At 44.7% G+C, this 20,396-nt stretch overlaps 1 protein-coding gene across 6 annotated transcripts in view; it reads left to right on the top strand.

The window, feature by feature from the left end:
• EMID1 (EMI domain containing 1) overlaps positions 1-14,552 on the top strand; it is a 431,309-nt gene extending 416,757 nt beyond the window's left edge. For 2 of the 6 annotated variants that reach the window (XM_085632751.1, XM_085632748.1), the window contains 2 exons: positions 101-185; positions 12,744-14,552. In XM_085632751.1, coding sequence (XP_085488877.1) covers positions 101-185; positions 12,744-12,880 — 222 coding nt within the window. In that variant the 3' untranslated portion in view covers positions 12,881-14,552. Of the gene's footprint in view, positions 1-100; positions 186-2,173; positions 2,268-12,743 lie in introns of all 6 variants that reach the window. The other 4 variants (XM_085632749.1, XM_085632746.1, XM_085632750.1 and 1 more) reach the window with 4 other exon arrangements.
• The last annotated feature ends 5,844 nt before the right edge of the window (positions 14,553-20,396 follow it).

The following is a 20,396-nucleotide window of genomic DNA, read 5'->3' as shown; positions in this document are numbered from 1 at the left end:
GGGCGGAGAGGAGCTCAGCGGGTAAGGCTGGAGGCATGAGCCCCCTCCTCCCCGCTGGGGTCAATTCCTTCACAGCTGTACCTGTCTCTTTTGTCCACAGGGGGAGGGGATGCACCAGCTGCGAGAGGCCCTGAAGATTTTAGCAGAGAGAGTATTAATCTTGGAGACAATGATTGGGATTCATGGTGAGTAGAGACAGATAGATGGACAGGAGCTTCAGATGACTGCTCGGAAGAGGCACTGAACTGTGTGGATGGCCATTCGTCATTCTTTCATCTATTATGACAACAAATGCCACCAATGTGTGAAAACAGTTGCTATGTCTGAAATAACTTGAGTATTCAGTAAAGGTAAAGAGTTGCTTACCAGTGAGGATGAGGTGTTCCATTTGATAATACCACATGAAATTCTCAGTGATGGCATTAGGGAAGCATCACAGGGGAGCACAGCTGCATGTTAAGTCCAGACATCACATCAGGCCTAGCTGTTGTTTATATTATGGAACAAGATCTTTGTATTGTCCATATACCCAATGGAAGAGTGCCCTAACCTGAGAAACAATTGGAGGAACCAGGAATAGACGCTAATCTAATTATGTCATAAAATGGTCCAGGCATGCAATAATTTCAAAGCAGGCATGATTTAGACTTCGGTGGAGCCTACACACTGATAATTCAGACAAGCTCTTCAGATCATTAGCAATGTTTTCTCCCATGAGTGTTAAAGATGTGCTGAGAGATATCCAACTATCCCTTCAAACCATTCCTCCCAGATGATGCCGAACTCTCTCTCCACCAACAAAGACACTTATCTGTGTCCCTCATTTTCACCAGACTGAATCAAGAGGTTACTCCATGTACATTGCACTACAAAAAATAACACCCTCATTCTCAGTGTCACCATACCTTTAAAACTGAGCACAAATGGTGTTTGGGCCCAGTTCTGAATCATGGGTTCCAATCAAAATGTACTTGGTCCCCGGTTATTCTCCATTAACGTGTAAGAAACTCAGAATTGGGCACAAAATCCAAAACAATATTGTGTGGTTTTTGTATTCCCACTACTTATCTTTTTAATGCCAAGCTGGCCTGACATCTGGAATGATAAGTAGTGTAGAGATGTACACTAGAGTACCCATACAAATGTAATGCCCAATGTATACACCATCAGGCATCCTCATATTTTGAACCTCCAATTTATGATCTAGACTCAGTGCTATTTTCATATCCTCTGACACCCTCCTATTGGTTCTTGTCTTATTATTTTACAATTAACACATAGGGGGCTATGTATGAGATGGTTTGCACCGCTCTTGCACCACACAACGTGGATCAAGAGCGGTGCAAACCTTACATGGGATTTATGAAGCCATGCAAGGCCACTTTGCTTGGCGATGAGTGGCTATAAAAATCTGGAGTAAGGCAATGTAGCACAAATCGCTGGGTTGCCTTATTCGGTATTCCCACGCAACTCCTATGGTTTTTGACGCATTGCTAGATTTACCAGAACTGGTAGACCAGGGAATGCGCCTAAAAGATACGCCTTCTCAGGTGAGACGTAACAAGGAGAAATATCTCTTGTTCTCCTCATTACTTCCTCTGTCTAAGTGTGCTGAATTCTGCGGCACACAATGAAGGAGGAATATAACTCTCAGGATTGTTTTTCTTCTGCAGGAAAGTGTCCCTTCCTGCACAAAAACATGGTGCAAGGATGCCTGCATTGGCGCTAGGCTGCCAAAAGGGTGCCAGCGCAGGGAAAAAAGGCAGGAATGTGCTGTATTGTCTTAAATATGGTGCAATCCTGCCCTTTCCCGGTCACGCAGTGCAGCGCAGCAAGGGGACTTGCTGCGCTGCACAACATTCTAGTAAAATAGGTGCCATAGTACTTAGTAGCATCTTGCAACACACACCCTTAAAATCCTCTGCAGGTGGGATGCTCTGGGATCTCCAGCATCATCTAAAATCACTCATAGGATGAAAAGATTTAAAACTCTGCCTTACCCCACATTTAAGAAATCAATAAACAATATCTTCAATATTCCCAACTTTTGCTAAGGTCTCCCCTGCCTCCTTATTCTCATGATCTGGTTTCTCAGCATGCTTTCTCAGCGACGGACACTCTTCCAGCTCTGCGAGTGACTGTATACGCACTCTCCTCTTTCTCAATTCCCCAGCAGGCGGTTAGTTTAGAGTCCTTCCTCCAGCTGCAGGCTCAGCTGGGACTTCTGACTAGAAGGATCACCCTGCTGGAAGCCATCATCTGGCCAGGTAAAGAATGATCTATCCTATTACTCATTTGTTATTGACTGTGAATATAACTTGGACAGTTGCAAACCCTAACATCAGCGAATGGCTTGTGTTTGCATTGGATTTCAATGGAAATTGGACATTGGGCATAGTAGGACCAGTGGCTACAGCACAGTAGCGGCCCGTGGAGGGAGTTCCGTGGGGGAGTGAGGCGGGGCTGGGGAGGGGCAGCGTGGGGGGTAAAAAAACTCCAGCTCACGGCTGACCGGAGTAATGTAAAGAAAAAAATTAAGAAAATGAAATTCAATGCGCGCACAAACGCATTTGGCGTTTCAGCGCGAGCAATGAAATTCGTATTTATTTTTTCCTTTACATTACTACGGTCAGCTGTGAGCCGGATTTTACTACCCTCCCCCGCCCCGCCTCACCGCCCAATGGAACTCCCTCCACGGGCCGCTACTGCTACAGCACCAAAAGAATGTTGTAAAATATGGTTTATAAAACCATAACTCTCAAGCCTGAGCAACCTATCAAAGTAAATAAGTACTACAGTTGTAAAATGGTTGAATCAGTAGAGCCAATACCAGGTAAGTCAGTGAATTTAAGAATCTCTACCTTACACAAATTGCAGATAATTGATTCCAGAGAGAAGATGACCCTCGGACACATTCCAGATGAATCTTACAAAAGGTTTCCAGACTTGACTTTGCTAGTGTGGCACTGGATAATTGGCTCTATATCTAGCAGAACAAGCCGGAATTAAATCCCAGTCTGACCGATATCACAAAATAATTGGATGACTGAAGACCAAACATAACAGATCCAAAAGAGACTAAATCCCTGATTAGACAAATCAACTAAGACCAATACTCATTTCTCACAGAATTACTGTATTAGTAATGCATAGATCAAACAAAATCATTATAGAACCAGACCATGCCATACATAAATCAGAGACAAACCACTAGCTACAATGGAAAATATATAAAAATCTGACTCAACAACAACATCGTTTATTGTTCAGTTAATTAAAAACTTAACAGAGGTACAGCCAGTCAGTGCAAAGCAGAATCAAATAATTAAAACATGATGTTTGCAGGGACATGATCAACAATTACAACATAATGTTGGTTAAAAACCTCAAACTCCACTGAGTGAGAAAGTTAATTATTATACTAGACAAAGTGCTAGGTGCAAGGAGCAGTAAATCACAATGCCTTAGTTCCGTTCATGTGTGGGATAGCAGCAGGGTAGCAGCAAAGCGCGACACCGAAACTTGGAGAAATCAAGTAAGATTACCTCAAACCTGATTAGGTGCCACAGTTATCATCGTAATAGATTAGTGCACTGTGGGATTATCCGATACCAGTGAATAAAGGGCTTGATGTAAGGTGCAGAGTGCAAGATAACAGCAGAATAGCGACAGAACAACGGCAGCCAGACTGTGGCAGTGCAGAGGAGAACGTGCAGAGTGGAGGACAAGGTACGTGGAACAGGACCACAAGGTTAGGCAAGATTGATGAAAATCAGACTCGATACAGCCACCAAGGACTAAAGATCAGGTCTGTGAAAATCAAAAAGACACATACCTTTCAGGCCATGACATAGCTCAGAGAGAGAGAGCCTACAGTCTAGTTCTTAGAGGCTGAAGATCAGAGCCTATATCTGACAGGAGCACCGGAGACCAACCTATACGGAATGAAGGTGAATCACAGAATAGATCTCACAGATCACCTCTGTGCCAAAGTCTAAATCTTAAAACCGAACATCATGTCTCAAAGAACAACTTTCTATATACTGTAGGACAGGAAAGAACATCTATAGATCAAATACAAGTCGCACCCCAACAAACGACAAGGGTCTGAGTGTGTAAGACCAAAGCCTAGACTCAACTATTCAACCATAGATCAGCCCCTACAAGTGATGACACAATTGAGGGACAACAAATAATAAAGAGAGGACCACATAAAATCCCAATACACCTAACATTATCCAAATTACCAGACCAGAGTCAGAGATGCTAAGACTACTAAAGACAAAAGTTCAGGCTTGACAGAATTGCTCGGTCAAGGAAACCTTTGAATTGATAAACCTCTGAGAACACAGCTCAGCTTTAGCACTATTCCCACAGGTCAGATGAGATACAAACATGGTAGACAAATGGCTGAGAATAACAGAATTACCATGTGGACATAACTGCAGATCTGATGAGAAAACAGAGTTACAGAGCAGACCTGAAAAACTCTTCTCAAGCCCAGATACAACCAAAGCTAGAAGATCAAAAGTATAAACTGACAGAAACACCAATGATCAAGGCATTTATCACCCAAAATAGCTTAAGTTATTTTTGTTTATGCTATGGCAGGACTTTTGTAGAGCGTGCATACACCCTTTAGATTTGTTGTTTCTCAGAAGATAGAAGAAGAAGAGGCATATATGTTAATACATTATGAGTGTAGTGAACTTTCTTTTTCTTTCAAAATGCATTTTTCTTTCAGTATTCTTCAGCTCCAGAAAGGCTGTAATCTTGGAAAGCCTGTGTATCTGTATCCACTGCCCCCTCTTTTACTAACTGGAGAGAAGATTATTTATTGTTACTTCTTGGAGATTTTGACAACTTATTTTACCACCACAGTAAATGTACGGCCAATGTATATTTGTCAATTGTGATGGGCACATACAAGACACAAAAGCACCTGTTGAACAAGTAATTTACTTTTGGTAACAATCTTCATGGTGTATTCTCTATCTAACTGCCGGTTCCTCACCTTGTGAATAATCCCCAATCATCAGACTGGATATGGAACTTTTTAAGTAGTTCTGCTCATTGCAAGGTGGCATTGGGCATCCGTAAGCGATGAGCAGGGTCGCATATAAACGACACCCATGCACACTGTCAGTTGCTTTCTAGGCTGTCCATACCATCTGAGGCAGAGCTCATTGGCAAAATGGTATGACCATTGTGAAAATCTTTAAATTGGGACCTTTTTGACAGAAAAGAGTCCAGTTCACAGAAAAGGGAGGAGGGATGATCGTTGAGGAATCTGCAGTTAGATAGAGTATCCACTCGAGAGATCGTTACCAAAGGTACTTGTTCTTCTAATCAATACTTCTAACTGCAGGTTCTTCACCTTGTGAATAGATACCAAAGCAGTACCTGTTAAGGTGATGGGCCTGTGAAGTGTCTCAGCTTAAAAAGGTCTGTAGAGCCAAGCAGATAAAACGTCCCTCTGGACTGACCTGTCTAGATAGTAGTGCTTCATGAACATGTGTACAGATGCCCACGTAGCTGCCTGATAGATGTCTGAGACAGGCACTCTGCCTGCTAACGCAATTATGGTAGCTTTGGCACTGGTGAAATGAACCCACAAGCCTCCTGGGGGCTGCTTTTCCACCATCTTGTAGCAGATTTGTATACAGAGAAGAATCCATCTGGAGATGGTCCATTTTTACACAGCTTTGCCTTTATTTGCTCCAGAAACACTTTCAAAGAGCTGATTGTCGATTCGATGGTCCATGGTAGAATTGATATGGAAACTCTTTTAGGATCCAAATGATGGGAACCTCTCTTCTAGCTTATAGACATGAGGTGGGGCAAAGAATGCCATAAGGGTTACAACCTGACTGACTTGAAATACCTTGGCTCCTTTTAGTACAAAGGCAGCTTGGGTTCTTAGAAACAATTTAGCAGCAAAGAAGGTGATATAAGGTGGATTGACACAGAGAGCCTTAAGCTCACTCACATCTAACCAATGTTATAGTGATGAGAAAGACTATCTTTAAGGTGAGATATCTCAAGGGACAACTGTGCAACGGCTCAAAAGGGATACACATCAAGAAAGTGAGGACTAGGTTCAAGTGTCACTGGGGTATGACAAAGGGTTTTGGTAGAAACAAATGTTGTAAACCTTTTGAAAAACTAATCACAATGGGTGATCTGAATAAAGAAGGTTTATCCGTCAACTGCAACAAGGCTGAAAGGATCAATAAGTAGCACTTAACAGTGTCCAAAGTAAGTCCTCCTTGCTGGTCTAGTGACAGAATGAACAATAAAACTTTAGACAACTTTGCCTGTAAAGGGTCAGTTTGTCTGATGCCGCAGCAATCCACAAATGTGTCCCAACGGCTGTCGTACACAGATTTTGTGGAGCGCCGTCTTGCCACCAAGATGACATCAATGACCTTGGAGTGCAAGTTGAAGGAGGTCAGCTATTGTCGCTCAATCTCCAAGCATAGCGCTGTAAAGTATGCAAGCCTGGGTGCAACACGCTGACCAGCTGGGACAAGAGATACTCCTAAAGCTGTAGCTTGATCAGAGGACAGATGCTCATATTAAGGAGTTCAGAGTACCACACTCTCCTGGCCCAGTCCGGTGCCATTAGAAAGACTTAGGCCCAGTCATACCTGATCTTCTGTAGAACTCAGGGCAGGACAGGCAGTGCTGGGAAGGCATACAGAAGTCCTGAACTGCACTCTAGAAGGAGGGTGTCTCCAAGCTAGAGCTGCATGGGGAACTCTAGCACACAGAACTGCAGACATTGCACGTTCTCTGTGGTGGTGAAACGATCGAGGCAGGGTTTCCCCTTTGCTGTACGATGACCTGTGCCACCTCCGGGTTCACCTGTTATGTTATGTGGATTGTAGAGCACGGCTATTCACACATGAGGATATCCAGGCGCTAGCTAGGGCAGGCCTGAGGGGGTGGAGCGTATGCGGGGGGAGGGGTAGAGAAGATCATGCCTGTTACGTCAGGGAGAGCCATTTCTTGAAGTTCCTTTGTAAGTCCATGAGAGAGGGGGAGGTTCTGAGGTATTGTGAGAGGTCGTTTCAGGTCTTGGCCTAGAGGTAAGAGAAGGAGCATCCTCTGCTTCTGGCCTTCTTGATGCGAAAGAGGTGCGCTCTTGCCTGGGACGCAGATTGAAGGTGTCTGGTGGGTTGGTAGAAGTTGAGGCAGTGGTTGAAGTAAACTGGACCAGTGTTGGGGAGAGCTTTGTAGGAGTGGGTGAGTAGCTTGAACTTACATTTTTCCTGGACTGGGAATCAGTGGAGATTATTGAGGTGTGGAGAGATGTGGTTATTTTGCTGGATGATCAGGATGATTCTGATGGAGACGTTCTGGGTGGTTTGGAGTCGGCGTAAGACATGGGCTGGGATTCCAATGTAGAATGCATTTCCGTAACTGGGTGACTGTTCATCTGGTGTTAAGTTGGAACCAATTGAAAATCCTGCATAGCATTCACAGGATGCGGAATCATGAAGAGGTGACGGGGTTGTTCTGTCTGCTCATGAAGAGATTGGTGTCCAGAAGTGTCCTGAGGTTCTTGGCATGGTCCACAGGGGTGGGTAGGGTACCAAGTTCGGAGGGTCACCAAGAGGAGTCCCAGGGGGAGTGGTTGTTGCAGAAGATAAGGACTTCAGTTTTGTCTGTGTTGAACTGGTGGCAGTTGTTCTTCATCCAAGCAGCAACGTTACTCGTGCAGTTGCAGAAGTTTGCTTTTGAGGTGTTGGTTGAGTCGGTAAGGGAGAGGATGAGCTGTGTGTCATTGGTGTAAAATACTATGTTGATGCCGTGGGCTCTGACAATCAGGCGCGGCCGACACAATGAAGAGGTGGTGAGGTGGGTGGAGGAGGCATGGGGGAGCAGTGAGCGCACGGGAGGGTTAATATTAAAAAATTAAAAACCCACTTACCTGGAGCTGCCTCCGCCTCCCACGATGTGCCTCCAACTTCTCCTCCTGGTCCAAGCATGCACTGGGACAGACTCCTTGTGCAATTCACACGCTGCTCCCATGTGAGAGCAACGTGGGGATTGGTCTGAGTGGGCTGGAAAGATGCTCCGCTCAGACCAAGGAGTCTGTGGGGTTTCTCTAGCCCCACCGTTCAGTGAAGTGGGGCTGGAGAAACCTAAGTGCAATGTGTGTTTTGGTTGGCCTGAGACGGCTGGCCAAAACACACATGCGCACTTTGGTAGTGCAGATAGCACTCCTCCTCCCCATCCCATGCCTCTGCCTGCCCCTCCCTGAACGTGCTGACGCACAGCCAGCAATTGAAAAATAAAACGACTTAGGTCATCATTTAATATTTCACCTGCTGGCTCCGGGACAGTGAGGAGCCGCTCCTCTGCCATTGCGGAGGAGCCGCCTCTGCTGACAATGTCCAGGAGGAGCGTCATTGAGTTCTGTTCATGAGAAAGGAGGATATCCACTAGAGGGCTGGTCTGCAAATACACAAGTGCTGAAGCTTTCTGATGAGTGAGTTGTGGGAGGCCATATCAAAATCAGGCGGGAGGTCGAGGAGGATGAGTGTGGCCGTTTCTCCTTCCTCAAGGATGCTTCTGATGTCATTGCTGACCGCCATGAGCACAGTTTTTGTGCTGTGGTTGGTGCGAAAGATAGACTGAGAGCTGTCTAGGAGTTGATGGAGTTCTAGGTGGGTCTGCGAGTTGGATATTGATGGTTTTCTCCATGACTTCAGCTGGAAATGGTAGGAGAAAGATGGGTCAGTAGCTATGACATGAAATGAATTGAGAAGGATTTATAAGAGCGCAATAAATGCCCAAAGGCGTTGAGGCACTTAAGTATGGTTAGTTCAAATGAGAATTATTGTCAGCGAGAATGGAGACTCTATATTCATGGAGTCATCGCGTCTTCATGAAATGGTGAACAGCCAGGTTTTCAAGGATTTTCGAAAAGGGGCATGAGCCTGAAGGCAGGTGATGTAATGATGGAGGGCGTTTCAGAGCTTGGCTGCGGCCACAAAGAAAGATCTACCTCCCCAACTTGCCTTCTGGAATTTGGGGACAACCACACGGTTGTGATTTACAGAACGGAATGTACCAATGGACAATAGTTCTAATTCCTCTAGGCCCAGTGTTTTGTAGTGCCTTGTGTACAATGCACAGGGCTTTAAACGTAATGCGCTTATTCACCGGTAACCAATGATGCTTGGATAGCCCTTCCGAGACTCAATGATATTTCAGGATATGAAGAGTCAGTCTTGCCCTTGCATTCTGTACCAACTGCAGCTTAGCTATTGTAGACTTATTAATATCCAGGCACAGTGCATTACAGTAATCAGGCCTGGACGAGATCAAGACCAGGGCCACTTGCTTGAGTGCCAGCAGAGGAATAAAAGGGAATACTTTCCTAAGAGTCCTAATGATCCAGAAGCAGGTCGATACTGTGTAGTTAACAGTTTTTTGTCCACCCTTACTCCCAGGTTTTTTGCTGAATTAGTGGGAGAGAGTAGTGTATCCAGCATTTCTGGCCACCAAGAGTTGTTCTATTTGGATGGTTGGCTACCAAAGATCAAGACCTCTGTCTAGTCCCCATTAAGTCTAAGATTGTTTTGCCCCTCCAGATGGCTACTGCCTGCATGCAGCTATTAAAGTTAGCAGAAATGGCCTCCTTATCTGTGGTGATGGACACAATTTTTTGTGTGTTGGCATACGAAAGCTCCTGTAGTCCAAAGTACTGTATCAATTTGGCTAGTGGGGAGACATATATGTTGAATAGTTATGAGCTCATGGAGGAGCCCTGAGGAACCCCATATGGCAAGGTGATAGGATCAGACTTGAAATGATTAACAATTCCCATCTGCGACCCGTACACAAGGAAATAAGTTAGCAGTTTTAATGCTGAGCCTGTTAGACACAATTCCTGCAGCCAGTAGGAAAGCAGGCTCAGAGAGATGTATCAAAAGCTGCGGACAAATCAAAAAGGATCAGTACAGCAACCTGCCCTGACCATGGTTCGAATGTCAGCTGCTGAGAACAGTGCAGATTCAGTCCCATGGTTACTTCTGAACCTAAACTGTGAGCCATCCAGCAATTCACATTCTTCCATATATGTCATAAGATGCATATTAGGTGGTTTTTCCAAGATTTTGGCTGTGGTGGGAAGCAGGGAAATGGTGACAGTCATTTTTTAAGTCAGTAGGATCCAGGTTAGTTTTTTTGATTAGTGGCTTAACAGCCATGAAACATTTTTCAGAGATGTGGAAAGCTACTGACGGTGTTGGGGTCCGCTGTTGGTTTCTTCAATAAGGTGTTGACATTTTTCCAGCAAGACGGGAAGGTGGTGGTGGTTATGGAGGGGTTGATTATAGTGTTGAGCATGGGTAGATGATGGTTCTTCCAAGGTTGTATATAAAGTGGGGGCATGAGTCCTAGGGGGCTCCTGAGTGGATGGTACTCATCAGGGTGGTAGTGTCTTTATTCAAGAGCGTCTTCCAGTTGCTTAGATGCTGTTTGGCAATGAGGAAGGTGTCCTTCTGGGCATTTCTATGCATTTGCTGTGGGTCGATTGTAGTGTAGATCTTGGCAGTCTTCTGTTTGAAGAAGTTTAATAGGTTGCTGCAGAGTGCTTTGGATGGGGTGATGTTGTTGGCAGCTGCGGGGTTGGACAACTCCTTGAAGATGGTGAAGAGTTTTTTGTTTTGTTGGGGTTGGCTTCGAGTCTGTGAGTTAGGGTCTTTTTCTTTGTGTCTCATAGGTGTTGGTGGAAGAGGTTGAAGGTGGCGTTGTATGTGGATCTTGTGTTGGTGTTTTTGTCGAGTCTCCATTTTCTCTCACGTTGTTTGAAATGGTGCTTGGACTCCCTGAGGTTGTTCGTGTACTAACTGGGTTATTTGTTGTTTTTGGAAGTTTTATTTCTGGTGTGAGGGGTGATGTTCATGCAGTTTGATGAGTCATTTTTTGAAGAGCTTGGTGTAAACAATGAGGGTCCCGGTGTGATGATGAATCTCCTTATACTCCAACAAACTGATGTGAAATCAAGCTCTTCATGCCATTTGTCCTCATCATATTAGGGTCCCTGTCATCATAGTTGTTGTTTTCTGAATCCATACCAAAAATATTGCTTAAAGTTTGGGCCTTACTATGTAGTAAGGGCAAGATATCAGAATCAGAGGGATTGTGCACTGGGTGCGTCTTCGGTTGAGGTTGTGGCAGATTCAGTTCAGAGTTGGATAGCACCATAGGCTGTATATCATCATCCAGTGTCAATGCAAGCGGAACTGTCAAAGGGAATGGAGCTTAAACAAGCACCGACGTTGGTGCTGAACCAGATATGGGTCCAAGAAGCACAGATGGTGCCGAGGGCATGCTAGTGGATCCTTGAGGTCCAAAGGCATGCCAGAGGGCACCAGTAAAATGCCAGAAATACACAGGTAGTTCCCCTGAAGCCTTCTACCTGCTTTCACATCACCAACGGACCTGAAAACTAAGGGTGTGGTGAGAGCAGATGCAGAATTAGCTCTGAAGGCCATTGGGAGGCAGACAGAGAGGCACTCTAATGCCTTCCTGCCCTCGCGAGAATTTGGGAAAGTCAGAAAGGAACTGTTTCCTGCTTCGATTTTTTTTGTTTGGGTTTTGAGTTTGGCTTGATGGTCTCATATGGCCTTCGGGTTCATCTGAGTGCACTTGCTGAAGGTCTTGGAGTCGTGTTCCAACCTCAGGCATCACAGGCAGACTTCGTGAGGGTCTGTCACACATATCCATTTATGACAGTCCATGTAGTTTCTGGGGTGACATTTCCTTTGCACACTGGATGAAAATTTAGTTGAAAAATCTGGTCAAAGATCAAGGAGAACCTCTTGATCCACAACTGAAAGGGCAGAAAGAAAGGAAATGACATCAACAAACTGGGTGGTGCTTACTTGCAGTTCTGAGTGTCAATTCTGGAGCAGCGCAATGTCGGCACTGAGCCACACAATGGCACCTAACATTGCGCACTAGAGTAGCTTCAAAAGTTTCATGATCCAGTCTGACGCCTTCGAATTATTCACAAGGTGAGGAATCTGTGATTAGAAGTATCCATTAGAAAATTCTAAAGGCAGAAGCTAGATTGTAAGACCCAGTCTTACCAGAAAAAGATATGTGCAGCATTTAAATAAAGGTACCTTTTTCCTATTTCCAACATTTTTTCCTCACACAAATTTCTCGACGTAATACCTGCAGAAATTTGTAGGAAGATCGGTGGCGAAAGTTCCGGTCAGAGTGCAAATTTCCCTCAACTTGATATTTAAAATCAGGCACACTTTAGATTCATCAGGTGCTCCGGATGAGTATATAAGAAGTGATCCATCTAGCAGAGGCAGAGGAGTAACAAGAAATAAAAATTGAAAGTCACCACTGGAATTGATCTCTGCTCAAAATGGCCAAAGATTCAGAATTGATTGGCTTCCTCTCTGATCTTTTAGACATAATCTCTACAAAGAGGATAATGCCAGTGAATTGATAGGTATGACGGGCATTTTGGAGAAGGGATGAATCACATTGGTAGGCATTTTTGGAAAGATGTCTGTGCCTCTCCCTGTGCTGTATGTTATCTTCCTGAACGGTAAACTACAGTTCCATTTGTTGATAGTCTGACACCATTTACCCACAACTAGAATCCCTAAGAGTGCAGCATACTCGTCTTTCTTAGTGTGGTTCACAGGGCTCTACTATCCATGTTGAATTTTCTCTGAACATATCTTCTCTACATTTTTTTACAGAAACTGATACTGGATCCGGAGCAGACACCTTCTCTAACAACCCATCTACCTTCTATCGTGGTAAACGTAATGGGTTGGCTGCCTACAGAATCATCTCACGCCAATTGGCCCAGAAGAGTGACTCCGAGAGTCCATGAATTGGTGGTTTTATGAGCCTTACCATATTGCATATCAAGAGGTTCCCCTACTGCGCGCCGTTGTGGGTTACTGTGCTCTGCTTTCCTCCCACTGGTGCCCTCCAGCCACAAAACATAACATTTGGCGGATTCCCCATCACTCAATGAGCAGACAAATTGGAGTTCTAGGGGCTGACTGTCCTCATCTTCAATCTCAAAGCAGACACTCTATCCAGCTTGTCTTCTGAAGATCTGTATTTATTTGAAGAACACAATGTACAGTTTCAAGGGATACGACAAAAGTGCTGGAGGAAACTCTGAGAAAAGAAGTGACAGAAAAGGAAAGACAAATCTGCTTAAAATTTAGTGCCAGAAAATATTTTTACTGACACATTTTTATCTACAGTCTCAAACTTCACAGGATGGTATTTAACAATCTCCTAAGCCTCTGTTTTACGAGCCCACAGACAGAAATACTGCCATTCATTCGAGGCATTGTGATGAATCTTCATCAAAATCAGGACAAGTGCATGGCGAGGGAGGGTATTCCCAGGCAGTGTGCTCACTTTGTGAACTGTTCGTCTTCTGTTCGTGTGCAGCTTTGGACACAGTGGTAGGCACAGGCGAGAGTTGGCCATCCTATCACTGCCTAACCCTTTTTAATCAGCCCTTCACATATTTTTCCTTCACTGGAGACAGCACTCCAGAATTTTAAATAGGGCTTTATCCCTTGTGCATAGAGTGCTATACCAAGAGCATAGAGCATGCTGGGAGCACTACTCAACAATAAACAATGAATGGTTGTGGCCATAGTTCCATTTTACATCCTTGACAGAGTTTTAAACCTTTGAGTATGCTGCTGCAAGGCAGGAGTCCTCTTTTCCTCCTCAAACTGCTGTTGGATTAATGGATTAAACTGCATGGATGATCGGAAATTCAACATAACACAAAGTAATCCGATGATAGTATAAGATGGGTAAAAGGAAGCGAATGACATGCAGTTCAGTGCACAGAAAGGTACCAATTCTTCTTCACTTAACCTCTTTCCTTTTGGACGTTTTTCAAATACAAAATCTAAAAATAAATCCTCCAAAACAATTCCATTGATGGTGGTGCGTTTAGAATATAATGCACTGATGGAACCCTCCGCTATTTCCTCAAAAAGGCTAAAGGTCCACTCTGATCCCTTGGCTCAAATTAGGATAACTGCAAATCTGATTGGCTGCGTTCCCTTCTATTACATTCTCTGGCTTGGAAAACAGAAGTTAGGCAAATGCCCACCTTGCATTTTATTTACTGCCATTTTTTTAGTCACTGAAGTTGTGGACATTTAAGACTTTAAAATAAATTGTATGATTGACATTTTTAGGTAATGGAGTCGAGTCCCACAAGAGTGTCCAATTGATGCCACTTAAGTTTCAAAGATGGTGCTGTCCTACTGTGTCCCCTTCTGAGGGGAACAGTCACATTCAGGAAGATAAGATGGTGCTTTCTTGTATGTCCCTCAAAAAAGGTGATCCGAATGTTTTTCCCCCTGTTCCTAAGAGGGCTGGCGAGGGGTATATCCTGTACAGGGGGAGAGTGTGCTTGGCAAGAGACGAAGTCCCTGATGAGAGGGAGAAGAAGTGTCCTTATCTTACTTTGTAAGCCTGTGATTTTTAGACCAAATAAATGTTATAAGATTTCTATAAAAGAGTCCGAATTTCATTCTGAAGTAGTTGTATTAGCGGAAGGGAGTGTGAAACGGTGTGAAGTGCTCCATGACTGGACAGAAGAGAAACTGATCTTTTTTTTCTTTTTTAAGATCTCTTTTTTTATACAGTTTCATTAACAAAAACAAAATAATCCAACAAACCTGCATAATTGCATCGCAGGCACATATCAGAAGAACATAGTTTGGCTCTCAAATATACCGCAAATAAAGAAGCAGTAGGAAATGGCATAAGTCAACACAAACCCCAATATCATCAGTCTATTCATCCCCAGAAGTGACTCCATCTCGTTCACCTTCCCCACCTCCCTGTGTTCTCCAAGAAGACCATACCTAGTCCCACTTCTAGGGGCATCCCCTGCTTTTGTAGATCGTCTTCTCGGTGAGCATGCAGTAACCCATATCACTGTGCCAACCCTGTGGATGTCGCGGGTCCGGAGCTCCCCACCTTTGAGCAATATTTCTTTTTGCCACACCTAGTCCTAGGGATAGCCATATTTGACTATACCGAGGAGGTGGAGTATCCCCCCAGATATTTAATATGCAGCATTTGATTGTGTCCGGCACCTGGTATTCCGTGGTTGTGCGCATCATATAGTTAACGGCAGACCAATAAGTCTTTATTCGTGGACAGTCCCAAAGAATATGAATAAAGGACCCCACCTCCCCACAGGCTTACAAGCAGAATGTTGTTGGGGTTTTCCCTATAATATGCAGTGTGGTTTGGGAGTAGTAAGAATGGTGCAATATGCACAATTGAACTAGTCAAAATCCTGATTTTATTGCAATCACTCGGGGAGCTCTCAGCGATTCTTCCCGCTCACCCTCTTCGAATCGGCCAACCGCCGCCTCCCACTTCGCCTTAAGGGACAACATGGGATCAGGAGCGTTATTGAGTATTTTTTTTACAGATCAGGGAAATCGCTTTTTTGGTTAATTGCTCCACCAAAACACGATCTTCAAGTGGGGGTGGCCTCCTCAATGGACGTCGTGGCAGATATCTGTACGGTAATTGTGTGTGTGAGTTGAATATATTTGTAGCTTTGTGCGGCTGCTAGGTGGTATTTATCTGTTAATTCAGTTGAGAATTTGATCTTGAGTAAAGAGCAGCGGGAGGGGAGGGGAGAGGGGCGTTATCTTGATGACTGGATGGAAGCGAGTCTGATATGAAATGGGTAGCTGTGGTCTTAGGAAGGAATGGAATATGATCACTTTTTGAGAGATGCGACAGTAGGAAAGAAGGCATGGTCGTCCTATATGAATGACTGCAGTGAGTGGTGGAAATGAAGCATGATTTGGTTTCAATGGTATTTTCCGGAGCACTCTTTTACTTTAAGACTCTTGGTGCAAAACTGACAAAAATATACGGATTGAATGGTCGCTTGTAAGTAAAAAGGGCAAAGTTTTCAAGTTTCCAAAGACCTCTGGTGATTGACAGTGACTCTCAACATTAGCAGAAGATAGGCTGTGTCTGGAGGACCAGAACCGAAAAGAAGCTTCACCCAAGGCAGGTGTGATAGCACGGTGGGATTACTGGAGGGCTGGGGAAGAGAAATGTGAAAATGTGATGAGGCACATAAGTTTTTACTGTTAAATGGAGAGTGAGCACAACTATTCAGGATGCAGTGGGAGTCAATGAAGCGCTTGCAGCACAGGAAGGATATGGTGTCTCCTCAGTGTACCCATACATGCTTCCGAAGATGAAGCTGCAGCCATTAAATCGGATACAAAGACATGCATAAATAAGCGCAAAACATAGTCTAATCTCAATATTATTACAACTGTTGTTAACTGTGGCTTTTACATGTGGTCTGGATAAGTAAAACGTTCTGTCGTAACCTAAAATGGAAAAGGCAACCTTTAGACTTAGAGTGTTAGAGACCTAGTAAGCCATGAAAAGAGTGGAATTAAATAATGACTGAAAACATGTCTCACCATTTTGACAGGTGTATGCAGCACTCCCAAGGAGACTGGATTCAGATATGACATATCTTATGGGTAGGGATTGGCCACAAACAAGACCTCCTTTCTAAGGGACTGAGCTTTCACACACCCTACATATTAAACCATTCCATGGTAGCCCACAGTGATGGAAAAGTGGACCTTGTGTGGTGTTGGATAGGACATTCACTCCTACAATTAATTTATTCGCATCCATGTAGTTCGGAAATGCAGAACTGTGTTGAGCTGTTAGATGCCACAGATAAATATTACATAAGATTGGCATTGTATTGATCACTTAAGTGTTGTGTGTGGCAGGTATGTGACATGCAAGTTAGGCCTGATTGTATAACAACATGAGAGCACTCAGGGGCAGATTTACAAGCCCCCTGCGCCACCAGTACGTCACTTTTTGTGACGTAATGGTGGCGTATTTTACTGCTCCATATTTACAAGGACAGGAAAAGCCACCCTGCATGGCTTTTCCTGTCCTTGTAAAAATGGCCCCTTTACATGCAGCACTTTGCGTGGAAGGGGCGTTCCATGGGTGTTGCTGTGGGTGTTCCCACGCAACACCCATGGAACAAGACACATTTCCAGATTTACCAGGAATCGTAAATCTGGAAATGCGTCTGAATGCTACGCCTCCCCAGGGGTGGCGTAGCAAGGCCCGATTTCTCCTCGTTTTTTTCCTCTTTCAATGTGTGCTGCATTCTACAGCTCGCATTGAAAGAGGAAAATGTATGTAGTGATTGTATTTGTGCAGGAAGGTGCCGCTTCCTGCACAAAATCAATCTCCCCATGACGCAGGCATCCTGGCACCATGGTGCAAGGGTGCCTGCGCCGGCGCACCGCAGCTGTTTATGTGCCAGCGCAGGGGAGAGCACAGGAATGCGACATATTATTGTAAATATGTTGCTTTCCTGTGCTTTGGAAGTGCCGCAGCGTGGCGCAGCCAAAGGGCTTGCATTACCGCACTGCGGCACTTCCTTGTAAATCTGCCTCTAACTCTTTAGAGAACGCGTGTGTGTCGTCGTCAGGCTCATGGCCTAGGCACATAATATTTTGAATGGTAATGCTAACGGTGCGTGCAAGATCGCCAAATTATTTTCAGACACTATTTGCAGAGCTGTAAGCGGATATTAGTCACGCTAGCAAAACAGAGAACTGACATTTTCCACTCTTTGAAAGCTACAGGACGCTATGCAATGATAAGAGACGCAAGGCCATCCGGCGTTGCACTACTCAAGAAGGAAATAGAAATGACAGCTTCTGCCTGCCTTCCATGTGTTTGTGCAGCAGAGGCATTGCTAGTGGTCTGAAGAGATGCAAGTGAGCTGTGTAGGAGTTCCCTGAGTGAACTTGATTTAGGTGGGGTAGGCATGAAGAATGATTTTAGAGGGGCATGCTGCAGTGCTGCCATCTGACTGCAGACCTGATACCTTTCAGAGGGATATAGGGATACTTGTATACCTCGTCATATAGTTAGGGAATTATAATAATCATGAAGCTAATACAATCCCAATGAGGCAGATAACATGTATGTAGATGTGAGGCACAGCCTAGTCTAATTTAATAGAGAAAGTAAGGATGTGGGATGTAAAACATTTGAGGTATTTCGAATATTCGTTTTCTTCTATATTATGACTGCAAAGATGACCATAATAATTGCCATTGTTCTGATACATAAGATTTATGTTCAAATAGTGCATTATAAATAACTTTTTGTTCTAAAATAGCAACAACTGTATGTGTCTACTGTTTCTATGGGCCACGGTGGGGATCTGTATCAATATACAATACCCATCTTGGAAAGGAGTTCCTCTGACAGGGTTGCCCGGCTCCTAACATAACTCATTGCAGATGGGTGGGAGGCGCCTGCCTGTTCCCTTTTCTCTAAAGAAGGTATGCTACGTTTAACTCCTCTTGGCGCTACACGGGAGGGCACCCCAAGAAGTGAAGATCACGACAGAGGCCAAACACTCTATGTTCTTATTGTTCCAAGAGTGGAAAGAAATGATTACAGCAACTTTATTATGAATGCCCATCTTGAATGCTGTGGACAGGATGAAAAGGATGAAGGTGTTGACGTCATACAGGGCTGCCAATGTGCAAAGGTTATTACATGCTGCCTTGCTTACTTGACAAGAGTCCAATAGGTCCATTTGCTGCAGGTATGTCTGTGTTTGTTCAACAACAGCATCCTCCAAGAATTAAGCAAACAAGGAGAGTGCAGCTGTAGGTATAAAGGTGCAGTGATGAGAGGGAGAGGGAAATGCTCTCATATGGAGAAGTGCTGTGCTGGAAAGGAAGGAGATGGTGTGTAGAAAGCTGCGGGGCTGGAAGAGAATAGAATGTGATCTTATGAAGAACTGCGGTGACGGGAAGGAACGGGTTGTAATCTCATATGAAGAGCGGTTGTTGTGGGAATAAAGGGGAACATGATCTGGTATGGACTGTTGCACTGATGGGAGGGAAGAGACTGCACTTTGGGGCCTGGGATATGTTGTGCGGAAAACAAGAACACAACATCATTTTGATCTGAGGTGTATTTTCCTTGCTACAGTTGGAATGTTTTTATGAATTCGTCGAACCGCAGAATCCTCACCTTTAGAATATCTCCCAGGCTCCAGACTGGATGTGGAATGTCTCACAGCAATGTACTTGCATGCCACTAGGTGGCGCCGTGAGGTCCGCACTAGCCTCTTTTCACTCTGCAAGTGACAGAGCTGAGTCGCCTATAAGCATTGCCCCGAGTGTCAATGTCAGTTCTTTTATTTCCGTGCCCGAGTATGGGGATATGGAACTCTGCTCCCTTTTCGTCAGCTGACAAATTACTTCCAAAATGGCTTTCAGTCAGTGTGCAAGGGAACAATGTCCCACCAACCCGTTCCACCCGTATAGTAACTGTTGGAACAGATGTCAGAGACCGACCCGCACTGGGTGTGCCTCTGGTGCACAGGCTCCGGCAAGACTGCAAGGTGTGCAAAGAATGTGCCCTCTGTGAAGCGAGGCTGTCTGTCGCTGAACACCAAAATAAGTCATGTACCTCTTGTACGTCCCGCTACAAGTCAAGGGCGTAGACTGGTTGCCACTCCTCACATATGAAGTTGTCCCGTAAGTTACAATCAAAGAAGAAATGCAAGAAACGGAAGGAAGAAGAGACTCCATGCTGTGACTCAGTCCTTTGAGAAGTTGGGAGGGCATCAAGGTGCCAATCGATCTCCCTCCTGATCATGGAGCCGATTCAGTAGCTAGTCCAGTTGTGCCACACTTTCCTGCACAGTCGACGATGCCAAGGAAGTTCAAGGCCTTTAAGGAGGCCAGGCTGTTTATTTTTGGCACTCTTTTGGTTTGTTCTGGCCCACCTTGGGCCTCAAGGATTCACAGGGACCACCAGTCGGACTACCGCTGGTGGATTCATCCTCCATGCCATCTGTAGTCTTAGAAGCCGCCTCAGCTTCTACACCATTCCCAGTACTGACTTCCATTTCGGCTCAAAGATCGATGCCAGTCCCTTATCCACTAACACCGGTACTGCTGGCACCGGAGGGCAAGCCCATGCCGACTCCGGTGTCTGATCTCGAGCCGAATCCACTTTGATTCCACTCCAGCACACCCAGTCCCCGGATGCTCTGATTAAGACAAAACACCTGCTCATCCACAAGGCCTTTTTTAGAGGCTTCATCACCTTTTTGGCTTAGAATTTTGTAGTGAATAACTCGTACACAGCAGGTACTTGAAGAGATGAGTTTATTCACAGGCTACATGGTAGTAGTGCCCATGCTGTGCAGGCTCCACGCAGCACAGCTCAACCCCCAACTGTCCCACTACCAGTGGGTTCCAACCAACCTCCAGAGTAACCAATTACATTCCATGTAAAGA

This window comes from Triturus cristatus, chromosome 11, assembly GCF_964204655.1.
Source record: "Triturus cristatus chromosome 11, aTriCri1.1, whole genome shotgun sequence".
In the NCBI taxonomy this organism is placed as follows: domain Eukaryota; kingdom Metazoa; phylum Chordata; class Amphibia; order Caudata; family Salamandridae; genus Triturus; species Triturus cristatus.
This window is presented reverse-complemented; position numbering and strand designations above follow the sequence as displayed.